The 17376-nt window shown below is 43.3% G+C and overlaps 1 protein-coding gene across 1 annotated transcript; it reads right to left on the reverse strand.

Annotated features, from left to right (window-relative positions):
* Positions 1 to 116: 116 nt before the first annotated feature.
* IFNGR1 (interferon gamma receptor 1) lies at positions 117 to 17017 on the reverse strand. The gene is made up of 7 exons (XM_035108888.2): positions 16838 to 17017; positions 11842 to 11959; positions 11515 to 11684; positions 8750 to 8919; positions 6073 to 6247; positions 4532 to 4650; positions 117 to 2989 (listed from the first exon to the last, which is right to left on the reverse strand). Exons 1-7 carry the CDS (start codon positions 16923 to 16925, stop codon positions 2552 to 2554), a joined length of 1278 nt encoding a protein of 425 aa, XP_034964779.1. The 5' UTR covers positions 16926 to 17017; the 3' UTR covers positions 117 to 2551.
* Between the last annotated feature and the right edge of the window lie 359 nt (positions 17018 to 17376).

Genomic DNA, 17376 nt, shown 5'->3' on the forward strand with positions numbered 1-17376 from the left:
CCTTACATTAGTGATCTTGTTGTACTGAGATGTTCTTCCTTTTTGGTGCATGCACTTTTAGGTTTATTTCAAAACAAATTCCATGCAGAAATATTTATGTAATTGGTTTCTTCCAGAAGGAACGTTTATTTTGGCTTCCAGCCAATAGTCACTTATGAAAGTAAGAAATATAAAGACACACACACATTTTTATAACAAACATGTAATTAAAAACAAATCCGTATAAAAGTGCTTTAATGTTACAAGCTTGGATTATAAATTCCATGCCCATAATTCAAACACAGCATTTTTAGAACTTTGTGGCTAATGTTGGTCAAAGGACAGAGAGGTGGGAGATAAGCCACATTACAGATCAGTGCTAAACCCTGGGCTAACCACAGATATGGCTCTCAGATATAAACAGAGAAATAATCAGAAATAAAATAAAAGCTGCAAACTTGAAGTTTAACTGGGAGCACCATATTAATCACCCACCTGTAAAGAAACCAGGACGAACTTTTTTGCTGCTGAATAGTCAGTCAGTAGCTGCTCTGGCACATATTCCCCTTTGTCCACTGGAACTGCTTCTTCCTCACAATGTGATCTCATGCAACACAATGTGGATGCGATGGCATCCCCAACACTCAATAACCCACCTGACTTGGCACTGTGACATCACTGAGGGCTAATGGAGCCAATTCAGAATAAATGGTGCACTTCCTGTATCATAGGTTTATAGTGTGGGTGGGTGGCAGAATGCCTACCTTTCAGGAGAGAGTTATTGTGGCCCTTATGGTTACTTGTCACTTCCTCCCCACCCCCAGCAAATGTAGGTACTTCCCAATCTGTGGTTACATCTCCTACGACATACTACTGGCAGGATGGGTGGACACTTCAGCCATCTGCAGAGCCAGCCTATCTGTAGATTGTTGAAAAATCCAGAACACTATTTAGATGGCTCCCAAACGCCTTGATAATCTCAGGTACAAATGAATATTTTGCTGAACAGTTCATTAGTTTAGGAAGGTCAAGCAGCTCTTCCTGCAGTGGGTAAGCACACACTGCAATGCACATACACAATGAATCTGCAGTAAAAAGGAAGACTATACAAAAATCCTCCGACTTTGTCTATTCAGTTCCCCATGTGACGCCAGTTTGTGCATTGCTTCCCCATTTTGCTGTCTTGTCCCTGTTTGACACTGTGTGGTGTGTGCCCCCCCCCCCTGTATCAGGCCACATTTGTGTCTTATTATAGGTAGACTAGACTAGACTAGACTAAGGAACAATACAAACTGGGGAGAAAGCCCTGAATATAAATAACCCCTAAAGCAGAGCAGATATATAGGAAGTGGACAGGGCTGACCAGATGCTAGACCATATGATAAACACCAAGAGTCATGGTGCAGTATAAAAAACTGGGCATTTATATTGTACAGCTGGCTATGCATAATCTTTTCCTAATTTATGAGGCTGGAGCATCTGGTGTGTTATTGTCATTCTATTAGGCTCCCCCCCTTTCCAAGTGAGCTGTGTCTTGTTATGAGTATCAGATTTTTAAACGCTGCCTTGCCAGTGGGCGAAATGAAAATGCAGTTTGGGGAGATTCATTATTGTGAACCTATTGCTCATAATAATGCCATGTTCAGAAGTGAGCATGGTACCTGAGAACAAACAAACAAGGGTGTGTGATTTCTATCAGTTCACACATACTTCATTTTATACATGGCTGTAGCTCACAGGCTTTGCAGTCGCAAGGGACGCGGCCTGTATTTGCACCCATCTATGTGGCAAAGAGAGTTTTATCAGTTCCAACTATCAGTCCAAAGAAAAGGAAGCGTGAACTACACTAGACCAGAAAATATCCTCTCTACACAGTTAGGGGAAGGTATCTAGAGAGGCATTAAAATCAGTTGACCACAGACCAAGGCCCAAGCATGCTGGTGGGGAGGGTACAATTTAATGCTAGAGGATATTTATGGAAACTTATTTATCTGTATCTATATAGCTATTATTAGAAAAGTTAGCTGAAGCCCTTCTCTAGAGCAGTGTGTGTGTAGCTGTACAGTTAAACTAAGTCTTTGGTTATAATAAAACTGTCAGATCTTCTTTGAGTGTTAGCTTGCAACGTACATTTTTTTAAAGATCGGGAACTCATAGTTTCAAATTTCACATCATAAATCATGAACGCATATATTATGAGAAGTAAAAAATTGCAGTAAGTGGTTCATCAAGGTCTGAATGCTGTTCTCATGGTTAGTTGCCCAAGCAGATGCCTACAGGAAGCACACAACCAGGGCCTGAAACACAGCAGCATTTCACATCCTGAGGTTTCCTGCAGCTGGTATTCAAAAAATGCAGACTGCCTCCCACAGTGGGGGCAAAAGATTATGATTCTTGCATTGCAGGGGGTTGGACCAGTTGACCCTCGGGCTCCCTTCCAACTCTACAATACTTCAAATTCGTAGCAGAATACTTCAGATAAGCCAAAGTGCTTATAAACCTTTACAATGGATATTTGTGATAGTCAAAAGTAATTGCTTCGCGCTCTCTCTCAGATTGAGAAACGGATCTCTTAGGCTTCTGATATGTCACTGGAACTCTGTGCATTCAACCGTTCTTCCACATCAGGAGGAAGCCAACGATGCCTGTCATAGCCAGAAATGTTTCTGCAGCTATCTGGGAGTGTGGGTTGTTCCACATCTGCATTGGGAAGATCCAGATTTGGAACACTGCTACACATCTCTTCTTCGCCACTGAGATCTCTAAAATAATTTTCATTTTCTTTGGCGCTCTGTTCACCTTCAGAGATTTCCACAATAATGCCTTCAGGGAGACTTGAAGTTCTCCGAGAGTGGAGTGTATCTGCTTCTTGGTCAGAGTCACTGAGGCCTGTGGCCTCTCCTGAGGGATCCGACTCTGGCTTAATGTCTGGTTCAGTTATAAGAGCAGCATGTCTGCCCTCTGGCTTGGGGTCAAAGTTGACTGGGTTCATGTTTCTTACCACAGCAGCCTTAAGAAACAAAAAAAGGAAATGAAAAAATTAGTGGCAAGTTATTTTCCTTGGAAACAAAAGATAATGCAAAGCCCATTTCTCATCCATTTTAGCATGCATGAACACATGGGAGTGCATCAGTTTGCTCATCTTCCAGCTTCTTCCCTGTCCATTTCATTTCGCTTTTAATTTTTATACTGCCATGAAGAGCAAAATATAATAATCCGGTCCAACACAAATAAGTCATAATAAAATATGTGATAAATTTGTCATACAGCTCCCATGTTTAGTTATCATAGCCCTATAAAAATTGTAAGAGGAGCAAGGAAGTCCAAGTAATCCATAAGTTTATTGAAAGATTGGAGTTCATAAATCACTGGAATATGAGATTTCAAGATAATATACTCAATGTTATGTTTTGCTTAAATTGATATGATGCATTGTAATCTTTTATTCATCATTTGAACATAAATGTATATTTGGATATTTAAAACAAAAAAGTGGGATAAATGTCATAAAATCAATTGTGGGGAATTAAAATGGCTGCCACACCAGTGAATCTGGCTGTGGAGGCCTTCACTTTTGACTGCTACTACTGCTAGATAGGGACGCGGGTGGCGCTGTGGCTTAAACCGCAGAGCCTAGGGCTTGCCGATCGGAAGGTCGGCTGTTCGAATCCCTGTGACGGGGTGAGCTCCCATTGCTCGGTCCCTTGCCAACCCAGCAGTTCAAAAGCACGTCAAGTGCAAGTAGATAAATAGGTACCGCTCCAGCGGGAAGGTAAATGGTGTTTCCGTGCGCTGCTCTGGTTCGCCACAAGTGGCTTAGTCATGCTGGCCACATGACCCAGTTGGCCAATAAAGCGAGATGAGCACCACAACCCCAGAATTGTCTGCGACTGGACCTAATGGTCATGGGTCCCTTTACCTTTACTGCCAAGTTGTGTCAGGCAGCACAGGGATGAAGATGTGCACAGGGCCCCATGCGGCTGAACTTGCTGACAGCATTTCTAATCTCCCCACAATGCAGTGCTATGCCATGGACACTGCATTTTGGAGACCGTGCCTACCATCTAGTAGTCACTCAGGCCCATCATTTTTGTCAGTGCTGCATCAAAGCATTTTATACCAGCAGCGGAAGGTTTTTCTTCAGCTCTGGGCCTGAACAGCCGAGGTTATTATGAATAAAGCAGTCCTCGCTTACTCCAGGCATAGGCAAACTCGGCCCTCCAGATGTTTTGGGACTACAACTCCCATCATGCCTAGCTAGCAGGACCAGTGATCAAGGATGGTGGGAGTTGTAATCCCAAAACATCTGGAGGGCCGAGTTTGCCTATGCCTGGCTTACTCAATGTGTTCTACCAAATCTGCATAGTGCGCAATATTATAATTGTATATGACTGTATTCTGGAAACTTTTGCAACCCTCTTTGAGAGTCTCTTGAAGCTATAAAGCAGCATGTAAGTTTTCTAAGAGAACCAACGAAATAAAATTTGAGTCTGTTAGCTATTAAGACATTATATATGAAGAAAAGAGCTTTAGGCTCCTACAGAGAACTTACCAGAGACTTAGGAAGTTTAATTGTTCTCTGTTTCTTACTGAACCATCTGTAGATTCCTGCAAAGATTCCCGCCAAAAGAAGAACTGCAAGAACACCTACAGTTATAGGCACTGTTAAATCTACAAAATTAAAGAGACAGACATTTGATACAATAACAAGGCATTGGGTCTAATACTATTAATTCACAGATATATGTATGCTACACATTTCAAAGTAGTATGGATATTTTTCAGTAAATTAACAGGTCCTTCCTTGGCAGCGCAGAGCTATTTATAAAACAGCCTGGAGCACAATCTGGATACATGGACAGGGACACACACACACACACACACACACACACACACACACAGTTATCCATGAGAGCATGCTATCTATACAGTCGTACCTTGGAAGTCGAATGGAATCCATTCCGGAAGTCCGTTTGACTTCCAAAATGTTCAAAAACCAAAGTGTGGCTTCTGATTGGCTGCAGGAAGCTCCTGCAGCCAATCAGAAGCTGAGGAAGCCCTGTCAGACATTCAACTTCCAAAAGAACATTCGAAAACAGTCACAGTCACTTCTGGGTTTCGATCATTCAGGAGCCAAAACGTCCAAGAACTAGGCTGTTCGAAAACCAAGGTATGACTGTGTAGCATTTCTAGCTTGAGATGGGCAGTCTTCCATCAGTAGGGAGTTCTATTGACGGTGTGGGTGGGAGAACAATTCTGAAGAAGCTAGACTGACATCATAGGTTCTCTCACAAATTAGGAACCAGGAAGCTGCATTTTGAAACACAGAACTTCCCGGATGTGTTTGTGGGCTGTCCCATAACTGCAGCAGTTGAACAGCTGGAGGTTATTAAGACGTAGCAGTCAGAAAAAGCTGAAATGGCACCTGTGAATCTAGACAGAATGGCAACTGCGCAAGTACAGTCGACTTGCAACTTGCACGATCACAGCTTTATGCACCTGGTGGCTGGTCACCCGTGATCACACAAATGCACGCAAAGCAGAGAGCTGAAAAGTGCTGGTGCAGAAAGCACCATTAAGCCCTCTGCCTTGCTTACTGGGTTCTGAGAGGCTCCTGACACCTTGTGTTGCAGGCAAGACCTGCACAGTGTGCCGGCACTGGAAAGGTAGGGATGGTCGGGTAGGAGTGATTCCAGGGTTGTTTTAGTGACACACAGTTTTGACTATATGTACAATCTCAGAACCTAACCTCCGTTCAAGTTGTGATCCCCCTCTACTCCAAATTATGAAGCTGAGTGACCACGGTAACCACTGAATTCAGTGGTGGTTACTTCTAAGTAAAGGAGGAAAGAGACCATTTTTTGCAAAGATGTGGAGGCTGCAGTCTACCCCCACCCAGTCAATCATGTGACATCACAATGATGGCAGATGACTAAGGGGTAGCTGACTTGCCAACCTGTCCAATTTGGTTTATGAGGCAGATTTTGTTTAGACTGTGGCCCATGGAGCTGCAAAGGTTCCCCACCCGTCTATATGATCCTCTGCTCTGAAGATTATGAGGCTTTCAAAATAGTGAAGAATTAACTTATTTACCTGATGAGTGTTTAGGAGGAATGTCAATACATCTTTCTTCAGATTCTTCACTCTGAATGGCAAACTCTTCTGAAAATCCTTGAACTGAAACACAATACAAGCTTTCCGAAGAAGGAACATGAATATATATGGTACATGATGTATCACTACAGTCCTCTGCCTCAAATTTTTGACGCTGTAAAAAACAAACAAACAAATGTAACTTGTAAAAAAATTGTTATGCAAATACAATATATGCAAGGAAACAGAAAGGGGCCTGCCAGCTGATTTAAACCCTGCCTACTAACAACCTAATTTGCTACTGAAGATTTGCAGAGTGGAAAAAGCCTTTTTTACGGGCTCCATGTTTCTCCACTGCATGATTTATATTGTATGTGGCTTACTTCCCTGTTCCTAAAATGATGCAATCAATCTTCTCATTTCCCCCTTTCCTATGTCCTCCCCTCCACCTCCATTCCTACTTCATGTCAGTGGTGTTTCACCTAATCAGGGTCCTGGTCCACATTCTTCCTTTCTAACCTCATTGCTATTCAATACGCAGCATCCCTCTTTGTGCTCTTAAAAGCCATTGGGATTTTTTTGCTTAACAAAACCAAGTTATTCTCATCAACTGTCTTCTCTTTTACTGAAACACTTATTTAGCCCCACAGTGTTAGAACAAGAGACCTGTGGTATATTTAAATCAATGACCAACATATTGTGGGGCATATACCTAGATACATGAAAATACATATTGGGATTCCGCCCTGCCCCCCAACTGTTTCAAATGAAATAACTAAGAAATATATATTGAATTTATAGCTCCTCCTCTTTACCTCTTCCCTCCTCTTAAGTCTAGTTCCATTATTACTGTCTCTTTTTAAAAGTCTATTTAAAAAAGAGACAGAAATTCCTATCTTTTCTTCTTTACCATTACATTATCCTGACTTTTGCATTTGTTGAATATTTCCAAATTTCATTCAGTTCTTTCTCCTCCTACAACTAAAACATTGGTTTATGCTGATTTTATGCTACTTCTATTACTGAAAGCATCAAGCTTGCCTAATCCCCTCCCCAGGTATGCTTAATTCTCTTCTCCAGCCTCTATCTTGAGTTCTCAAATCTGCTACTCATCTTGCCCATCCTGCCTCATGGACTGACCACTTCTGTCTTCTTTACTGGCTCCCCTTTCATTATGACATTCATTTTAAACTTTTGCTCTTTGCTTCTAAGTGCCTGCATACTCTTGTCCTTCATTTTGTCTTTTCTCTCACAATGTCGCCCTCCCTGTTCCCAACATTTTGCTAGCACTCTCTTCCTCACCAAGTCCCTTTCTTCCTTTGCTTCCCACCCCCATTTCCATTCTTTAGTGCTCGTTATTCTAATCCAGAGGGATGCGGGTGGTGCTGTGGTCTAAACCAATGAGCCTAGGGCTTGTGAATTGGAATGTCGGCGGTTCGAATCCCCACGACGGGGTGAGCTCCCGCTGCTCGGCCCCAGCTCCTGCCAACCTAGCAGTTCGAAAGCATGTCAAAGTGCAAGTAGATAAATAGGTACCGCTCCGGTGGGAAGGTAAACGGCGTTTCCATGCACTGCTCTGGTTCGCCAGAAGCAGCTTAGTCATGCTGGCCACAAGACCCAGAAGCTGTCAGCGGATAAACACTGGCTCCCTCAGCCTATAGAGCAGGATGAGCGCACAACCCCAGAGTTGTCCGTGACTGGACCTAATGGTCAGGGTCCCTTTACCTTAACCTTTATTCTAATCCAAGGTAGAAGCACTGCCCCAGGTCCTCAGATGGCAATATGCAGCTGGATCCTACATAATTTTCACAAATCTCTTCCTCCCTGGTGTTTTCTTCTCTTAAACTGTAAGGTAGGTGTGTGTGTGTGTGTGTGTGTGTGTGTGTGTGGTAAATTAATACCTTATTTTAAAAGGCACTATATACTATTGTAGCAAAATTAAACCATCAGTACTCCAAGAGATAAAACTTTGTTTCTTTAAAAAAATGTGGAGACTGAAACTTTAACTGTACCCTAATGTACACGTAGAAACCTGTTTAACCTAAATTGTTATCAATGTATTGTTTTCAATTGTCTTGCTGTGATGAGTAGCACGTTGAACAGTCCCATGAGATTGTCCATTAAAAGCTCTATGCAGTACGCCTGATTCAGAGACACATACATAGATTCTCAACACAGTAAGTAACAGGAATGCCTTGGGTAAAGAATTCCAACTGTCAATTGCAAAACTGTCAATGCTTCAGCATAAATGAACAGGTCAATCATGTGAATTTATGTTGTTGAAGTTTGCAGCACTTATCAAAAAATAAAATCTAGCCAAGTATGCTCTTAAGGGGAAATAGTGCCATCAGTGGTACACTTGTAGACAGAGAGAAGCAAGCACACACTTTGAAAGAAACACATTTTTCCCCAGGCCTTTACCTTCCCCATGCTAATATCAAAAAGAAAAACAGGATGTCCCTTCACAATGAAGTATACAGCATGAAACAGGAAACAAAGCACACCCAGAAGTCTAGCCATTAGGCAACTTCCAGTTTCCTAAAAAAGGTGTGGAATATACTTCATGTGCCTGCTGGAGAACTGAAGCTCATCAGAACTATGCTGAAATTGATCTCTGAGCATCACATCAAAAACCGCCTCTACATTAGGGAGAGAAGTTGATACATCTTAAATATACCTTTTTCGGGTGTCCTTTTTCCCAAAGGAACACTCTGGAGGTGAAGTCTGTGATGTTTGCCCTTAAAGTAAGTGGGAACTTCTTGCCATATGGAGTGAGAGGAATTTCAGTATCCACTATTATTTCATGCTTCTCAATGTAGATATTAAATTTTGGTGGTGCTATTCGGCCTGAAACAGTTAAACTTTTCCTATTAATATCAAACAGTTCACAGTACTGCAATTCAAAAAAGTTAGCTACAGACAACTTTAAACATTTACCAGCGTGATTGAAGCAGTATGGGTGAATCATCAGATCTTTTCTGGGGAACAACTTGTAGACAGAATGCAACCCTCAGCCCATTTGTGTTGGCTAAGATTCTACTGTATGTACGGATCAGGCTGCCTGGGCCGTGCCACTCTCTTAATATACCTCAAAGTGTTGTGCTGCAAGAATAACAACTATACTTTTCTTTTAACTCTGTGAAGTACTACAGAAGTAATTAAAATGATAATCAATAGAGAGAGAATCGACAGCACATGAAGATATTCAGTATGGAAATCTTGAAGCTATCCCTCATGAATCATAATAGGAGCATTAACAAAGCCATTTTAATAGGAGGCAGGTACTATTTGTCACAGGCTGCTCACCTGTGCTACACACATCTCCCCTTTAGGGCTGGGCGATACCAGCTTTTCGACATCATGGTGTATCGCCAGCCAAACACTGCGGGGTTTGGCGACATACCATGATGTTGAAAGAACAAGATGCACTGGCGAAAGCCGAGGCAGTTTCACCCACGCTTGCAGACTGGGACAAGGCAGCTTGTTTGCGCTGCTCAGCTGAGGGGAGAGCGGTTGCCGCTCCCCACAGCGAGCAGTTAAAGCAGCCCCGATGCTCTTGCCATTCACGTGTGAGCTGCGAGAGCACCAGGGCTGTCTCAGATGGAGGGGAATGTTCCCTCCCCACAGCTGAGAGAGCCCCGATACTCTCGCTGCTTGTGCAGGGAGTGGCAACTGCACTCCCCTCAGCTGAGCAGTTCCAGAGCCTCCCCCCCACCGCTGGCTTGCGGGAGACAGTGCCAGGCTGGGGGCTCTTGCCGATACAGCTTGCTTCTCCCTCTCTGTTGTATGAGGGCAGACTGGGATGGCAGTTTCACTCAGCGATATATCGCGGGTGAAACCACCGCCCGTCGCTCCTGAGTCCCTCAGCTAGCAGTGCCCGCTGGAGGAAGGAACTCTTGACTCCCTCTAGTGGATGCTGCTAGCAGAGGGGCTCAGGAGTGGTGGCGGTTTCACCAACTTAAGTGAAACCAACATCGCGGTCGGCTCCTCATACCGGTCCTGGGCGATAAATCGATATATCACCCAGGCCTGCTCCCCATGCTCCACTCTTAAGCCCCTGAGCTTGGAGGCTTAAAGGGGGAGCATGGGAAGCCTTGCAAAGGGCTCTGTGAGTCTCCCTGCTTAAAGTTCATGATCTCAAGAGGCTCACAAGGGGAATAAAGGGATCAAGCCTGACTTGATCCTGACTTGTTTTTAGGAGGAAATTTAATTATTGTTATTATTTTATACGAATGTTATATATTTAATGTTAGCCGCCCTGAGCCCAGTCTCGGCCGGGGAGGGCAGGATACGAATAAAAGTTTGTAATAATAAATAAATAAATAAATAAATAAATAAATAAATAAATTATTATTTTCCAAGTCACCTTGCACTTGCCTTCTTAGCCTCCAAGATTGGGGAGTTAAAAGAGGGAGATTTACAAAAGACTTTAAGAAAGCTGTTTCCCTTTGGAGGCTCAACCCTGAGTGCAGGGACAGGCTTAAAGCCTTTGCAGAAGTCTCTTTCAAACAGGTTGTGTGTAAGAGCTGCTTCAAAGGGTGCTTTTGGACAATCAGTGCTTTTTTTCAGGGTACTCAGTGCTGGCACTTTTGTTGTTGTTGTTGTTGTTGTTAAAAAGTGTGGCACTTACTGTAACAACTTCATGGTGAGTACTGGCACGCTTTTTTTCTAGGAAAAAAAGCACAGGCTTTAATTCTCACTCAGATGAGTGATGATTAAATCCTGTTCTGTGATCTTGCTCCCTGCTGGGAACTTGACAACCAGTGAAGTATTAAACATCTGTGTGGGTAGGGAGTTCCACAGCTTAGGGGCTACCACACAGAATGCCCTCTCCTGGGCCCCCACCCCACCCCTCCCTGAGCCTCTTACAACTACCAAGAGGGCCTTTTCTGCTGGTCTCAGCACCATAGAGGGTCTGTAGGGAAGGAAGACAGTCTTTCAGATATTGGGGGGGCCTGAGTCATTTAGGGCTTTAAACACCAATGTGAGTGCACCTTGAATTGGGCCCAGAAACAAACTGGGAACCAATGCAACTGTTTTAAAACACGACTGTAGGAGATCAAAATGGAACCCCAGTCAGTAATCTGGTTGCTGCCTTTTGGACCAACTGAAGTTTCTGAGTCATCAAGGGTATCCCCACGTAGAGCATGTTGCAGTAATCCAATCTGGAAATTACCAGATATTACCAGAATATAGTGGCCAGATCACCTCTGTCCAAAAGGGATCAGTAGCTGGTTCACCAGCTAGAGCTGAATAAATGCTACCTTAGCCTCCCATGACTGTGTCAAATACAGGAGCACCTGCAAACTGCAACCTTGTGGGCTAAGTTGGACTCCCTTGTGAGCTCTGATTGCCCTGCGGCCTGGAGATTCCCCTAGCCCATTGCAAAGGATAGCCCATACTCAAGATCTAGAAGCCTTACATATTTCAATGACAACTTACCATTCTCGAACAGATGATATCGGTCTGAATATGTATAGTCAGATTCATGCAGTCCATTAAGAGCTTTAACCTTCACCCAGAATGTATCACACAACTGATCAACCTTGTGGGTGATATCACAATAGTGTTGTGTTATGTTTACACAGTTATCAACTTCCATGTCACCATCCCTATGTAAAAGAAAAGAAAACATTCGAAGTTCATATTCAAATTTATAAAGTGTGATAAAATTGCAAAAAAATTTTTCCTGTTAATCTGCTGATTCGTTAGAAGACAGCACTGAACGAACAAACATTTGGGGGAGGTACAAAGTCAAAACAGTCTTACCCTTCATAGCACTTGATGCTCACAGTGAAGAGAGTCTTTGAAGACACACTTTTGTAATCCCACCGAACAGAGGTGTTGAAATTATATGAATCTATGACAATATTGCTTGGTGAAGGCACTGAAAAGGCAAAGATTATTACTACTCTGATGCAACTGAATTAAACGAATTTTGAAAACGGCCAACCAAATGACTATTTATAATTATAGCAGAAGGATATAAACAGAACACACTGGGAGTGGGGTGGACAGCAGAATTGCCCTGTGTGTTTCTGCAGCCTCCCGCATGTCACACACATGTGCATTCCTATACAGGTAGGAAATGTCTGCAAAGGAGGTCTGTCCTGCCTGCACTCAGCCCACTTTATGCATTTCAGGACACATGCCATTAGGTCTAATAAGGTGATAATTCAACTGAAACTTTCTACAAAATAATATACCAACTGTAGCTCTGCAATTATACCAGCCTTCAAAAATTGTACCACCCTGCATGGCACAAGGTGGCACAGACAGCTTGAGGTTCATGAGCTACTTCCCTCACTATGAATTAACTACTAAAAACCACTCCGAATTTAAATTATTAATATGCTGCTCTTTAGTAAGGGGGGGGGCTCCCAGAGCACCTTGCAAAAAAAAAATCAGCTGTAAGATCATCCTTGTCTCAGGCATATGATCTAAAATGGAAAAATGGATTTTTTTGGGGGGGGGACAAACTTAGTTCTTAAAGTTATATTGTACTTTTTAATAGCCTCACTTCCCTCCCTAGTTGTTTTTACAGTACCTATTTCCTATATTTCAACATTTTCTTCCAATTTCTTCCCACAAAACTTTCTGTACATCACGACAAACCAGGGGTAATAATCCCGTATAATCCTGCTAAATCACCCTCTCTTGATGTGGTTCCCTCCATAGCTCAGTGGAAATGGGTTGGCATCTTAGTCTTGCCTGCTATGCTGAGCTGCTGTTCTGGAGCTCACGAACAAATACAACTTCTCCTGACTCCTGCTGCTTCCTGGTACCGGTATTTGGGCAGACCCCTTGCAGGTTTTTTTTTGCACACAGTGGGTACCCCTGTTAAACCCCACAGGTTGCTTCATCTACAACTGTAAAAAAAACAGCTAGGACTTCCCCTTGCACTGGCACCCACAAGTTCTGTTTTTACTCATATTGTGCAATGTAGGTGCAACATTTTAAGTTCCAAATGAATGTCTTTGCGTCTTCCCTTGGATAAAAGGGAAGATACATTTTACTTAGTTGTAGAGATAACCACCTTTCGATAAAGCAGGCAACATAATACTTATCTCTATCAGGGAGCCATCGTTTAAACTCTTCAGGAACGTAACCAAAAAGAAGAAAAGGACAGTTTGCTAAACTGACAATATCCTTTCCAAACTCAGGACGACGTGCTATGTGAAGCTAAAAGTTCCTAGCTTTTAGTAAACCACTATTCCTTAGAGGACTTCCAAACTTGAGTTACACAATTGTTTTGCAGCTACAAGCACACCAGCTGTTAAACGATTCTAAGCTGGGGATCTCTAACATATTTACAGAAAATACGCAACTAGAGTTCCAAGTGATTTCCCAAGTGCCTCTTCAAATACTTGCTCCACATCTGTTCCTCATGCCTTCCTACAGAGCCAAAGGCCACCCTGAACCATAGTCAACTCTTCAGAGCATGTATGTCAAGATAAACATGACAGCCCAAATGCAAAAGTGGCCATAGTGAGAACAATTTTAAAAGCTGCTTTCCAAAAGACTACACTATTTTAAATCAGAAGACTAGGTAAAGGTAAAGGGACCCCTGACCATTAGGTCCAGTTGTGACCAACTCTGGGGTTGCACGTTCATCTTGCGTTATTGGCCGAGGGAGCTGGCGTACAGCTTCCGGGTCATGTGGCCAGCATGACTAGGGCGCTTCTGGCGAGCCAGAGCAGCGCATGGAAATGCTGTTTACCTTCCCGCTGTAGCGGTACCTATTTATCTACTTGCACTCCGACGTGCTTTCGAACTGCTAGGTTGGCAGGATCTGGGACCAAGCAATGGGAGCTCACCCCGTGTCACAGGGATTCGAACCACCGACCTTCTGATCAGCAAACCCTAGGCTCTGTGGTTTAACCCACAGCGCCACCTGCGTTCCCCAAATCAGAAGACTATACGGTTTTAAATCATATTTGGTTAAATTCATACAGAATAAAAACTTTGAGGGATCTTAGACCTCTCTCTCTCTCTCTCACACACACACACACCTGACATCATGGCATCACAGTAGTGGTCAGTGTTATTTTTTTAACACAGTATCAAATTTAGTGGGGCCTTTGGGGATTCACAAACAACCTTCCGGTGTCAATGTCACAGGAGACCTATGGAAGCCCTTATCAAAAAATAAAAATCTTGACAAATTTTGGAGAGCTCATGGCATCACAGTAGGAAACCCACATGTGTAAAACTAACAAACTAAAAGCACATTAAAACAACAACAGATGACAAATTTGAGGGTCTTAAAGACCACAAAAAGCTGCTTGGTGGAACAGAGGCAGCCTGTGAGTTAGCTATTCCTGATACAGAGGATGTGTAGAAATCTTACTAGACCGATTCAATAGGTTAACACTAATAATGTATCTTTAGAATTCAGAAGTACTGTGAAAAGAAAGAGTTTGCATTCATTTCATGGGTCCAGGGCCAGCTGATTTTAAGTGACCTTTATGGACAAGTTGGTTTAGTAGCCTACTATGCTTAACTTGCAGAGAGCAAGATTGATTCTTTTCTTCTTCTTCTTCTTCTTCTTCTTCTTCGATCACTCATAGCCGAGTAAGATTGTCTTCCATAAACACGGTTTTAACAATGGGTGGATAAGTTACTGTGGAAACCAATTCTGGATCCACAGGTCCTTCCACAGTGGGGACATTGGTTTCCAGGCGGGATCAATTGTACAGCTGCTGAAGGCCCCATATCAACACAGTGTGGTTCCCCACCCCCCACCCCAGAGCACAGGTGTAGAGAGCAAAGGTGCACATCTACTGTGCGGCCTCACCCTGCACACATCCCTATGCTTCAGTCCATGACCTATCCCTTGATCACATGCACCAGCATGAGCAAACAAACCCATGTGTTACTCTGATTAATCTATAGCTCTGTGCGCCTAATATAGTCTTTACCAATGTCGTGACCTTTTTGGACTACAGCTGTAATAGCTGTGGCTGATGGGAATTGTAGTCTGAAACATTAGGTCAACAAAGGGTGACATAATACCACACTGATATACCTAATGATTCATACCTAAGCACTAACAGCCTTTTGCACAGCCAGTTTGGGAGCAAAAAATCCACAGCAAATACAGTGCTAAAGGCCATATCACAATAAAAATATGCATGGCTGAAAAATTTAGGACTTGGGGCATTTGTAAAACTTTCTCTCATATTAAGTTAATGACTGCCATTCACTTTAATAACAAAAATAGCATTGAAATATATTATGCTGGACACATTTGACTTCCATGAGTGGCCCTGTCCCAATTTAAGAGTTCTCACTTTAATGAAATTGTATTAATTTGGAACTAATTGGTATTGTACAATTGGGTTATAATTAGAAAACTAATAAAAGAAGCCACTGGGTGTGGCCTTTTGGCAAAGATTTCTTACAATTCAGTCACAGGCGCCTTGCAGATTATTGTGTGCTAGTTTGAGTGTGAGCACAGTTAACATTGGGCACTAACCAGGTCCTTTGTTCTACAATATTTTTAATGGATTTATTGTATGCTTTAATATTGTTGTAAACTGCTGTGATACATGATACAGCGGTAGATAAATACTTTTATTTTTTAAAAACACAATGTAGAATCTGCATGAACTGGGAATTTATAACAGAATGCTTCATTGTGAATCAGCACACCAAAAGGAGATCTTCTGAGTTATGGAAGATTCTGCCTGAATATTGCTTCACCTATAGCAACAAAAATCCAGGCAACAGTTGGGCCTACAACTCACATGCTATGTGGCATATTTACTTTAACTTAAGTAAATTTGCTTATGCCATGTTGCTTTAATAATAATAATAATAAAATATTATATATACCCCACCCATCTGGCTGGGTTTCCCCAGCCACTCGGGGCAGCTTCCAGCAAAATATTGAAATACAATAATCTACTTCAATATCTACTTCCTTGTATGAATAAGCGCCAGAGAACCTACTTCTTCTGTAATACAATACAGGATGAAAAAAAAAAGACAATCACAAACATTTTCCAAACCACAAAGCCTTACAGAAGAGCCGAACACAAGCAGGGGTCTGAAAGTCACTTAAAACTCTGTGACCTGGAAGCACTAGCTGCATATTTGACAATATGTGGGAAGTAAATGCAGTGCTGGCTAGCAAGGCAGATCATCTTAGTATATTCAACTGTACTGATTTGAGGCCTCACAATCAGCTCTAACAAACCCTGACTCACTTGAACGGGATTGCGAGGGGCAAGATAAGTCTTTCGTGCACACCTGATACCAAGGTACATGCACTGCACACACACACAAAATGTGGGATATAAAAACGCAATGAATAAATAAATTTGACACGGATAAATAATGTCCCCATTATTATTTTTTGGCAGCCCATTAAAGATGGGCAGATTTGAAAGGTGGGCTTCCCGTTTGCCCGGTCGACTTTGCAACGAAGATTAGCAACTAGAGACGATGCCTCCTTCGAATTACTTAACCTACGGGACAGGCAGACAGTGTGCGTAAAATCCAAAGAGGGAAGCGTGGAGAAGGCGCGCCGCTGCCAAGACGAGAAGCGAGCAAAAGGGACCAGCGCTGAACCAAGCGAGCTTTGGCATACCGGAAAACGAATTCCGGAAACCAGATCCTAAACCCACAGCCCAGGCCTCTTAATCCAGGAATCCTTAAGAGTAGAATTCGCGGAGCCAGCGCGCTGAACAATGCGCCAGGCTCCGGCGGCGCCTCGCTTCGGGAGGAGGCCGAACCCGGACCCGTTCCCCTCCCGCGGTACCTTTCTCCGGCGGTGCCGGCGCGCCAGACCCGCCGCGGAAGGCACACGACAAGACTGCCAGGGCGATCAGGAGCTCCGCCGGCCCCATTTCTCTCACCCCGAACCACAACAAACCGCGGCAGGGCAGAAAGCAGCGTCGGCCGCCGCCGAGCTTCCGCTGCTGGAGCCGCTCCCTCGGAGAAAGCCCCACCCACCCAGCCGGGCTCCCACGTAGGGGCGGGATGGCTGGAAAGGGACGGCCTCCGGACTTTTCAGCTGGAGAGTCCCTTCTCTGGGGTGAGCAAAACAGCAATGGGTGAGCAAAACAAAGCTGCAGCTGCCTCTTGTTCTGTCTGAGATAGTACGGTCCAAAACAACCTCAAGTTCTGGTGGTTCTCACCAGAGAGTTGATGTGAGCAATACGCAAACACTTAAAGCAACAGAGCTTATCCAATGCCCAGGCTTGGATCAGCTAAATGTTAAGTTGCTAAAAAGCAATGTAACTAATCTGAAGAGCGTTTGTTGTGGTTATTTGTTTTGACCTCGCAATAGCTAGAGCA

Source organism: Zootoca vivipara, chromosome 3 (assembly GCF_963506605.1).
Source record: "Zootoca vivipara chromosome 3, rZooViv1.1, whole genome shotgun sequence".
Classification (NCBI taxonomy): domain Eukaryota; kingdom Metazoa; phylum Chordata; class Lepidosauria; order Squamata; family Lacertidae; genus Zootoca; species Zootoca vivipara.

Bases quoted from the DNA above. Each gene is read 5' to 3' on its own strand.
- IFNGR1 (XM_035108888.2), bottom strand. From the start codon at position 16,925: ATGGGGCCGGCGGAGCTCCTGATCGCCCTGGCAGTCTTGTCGTGTGCC. The intron at 8,920-11,514 runs GTAAGTTGTCAT...TAACTGTTTCAG, and splicing joins ATATCATCTGTTCGAGAATG to GCCGAATAGCACCACCAAAA. The intron at 6,248-8,749 runs GTATATTTAAGA...TGTTTTTTACAG, and splicing joins AAAAAGGACACCCGAAAAAG to CGTCAAAAATTTGAGGCAGA.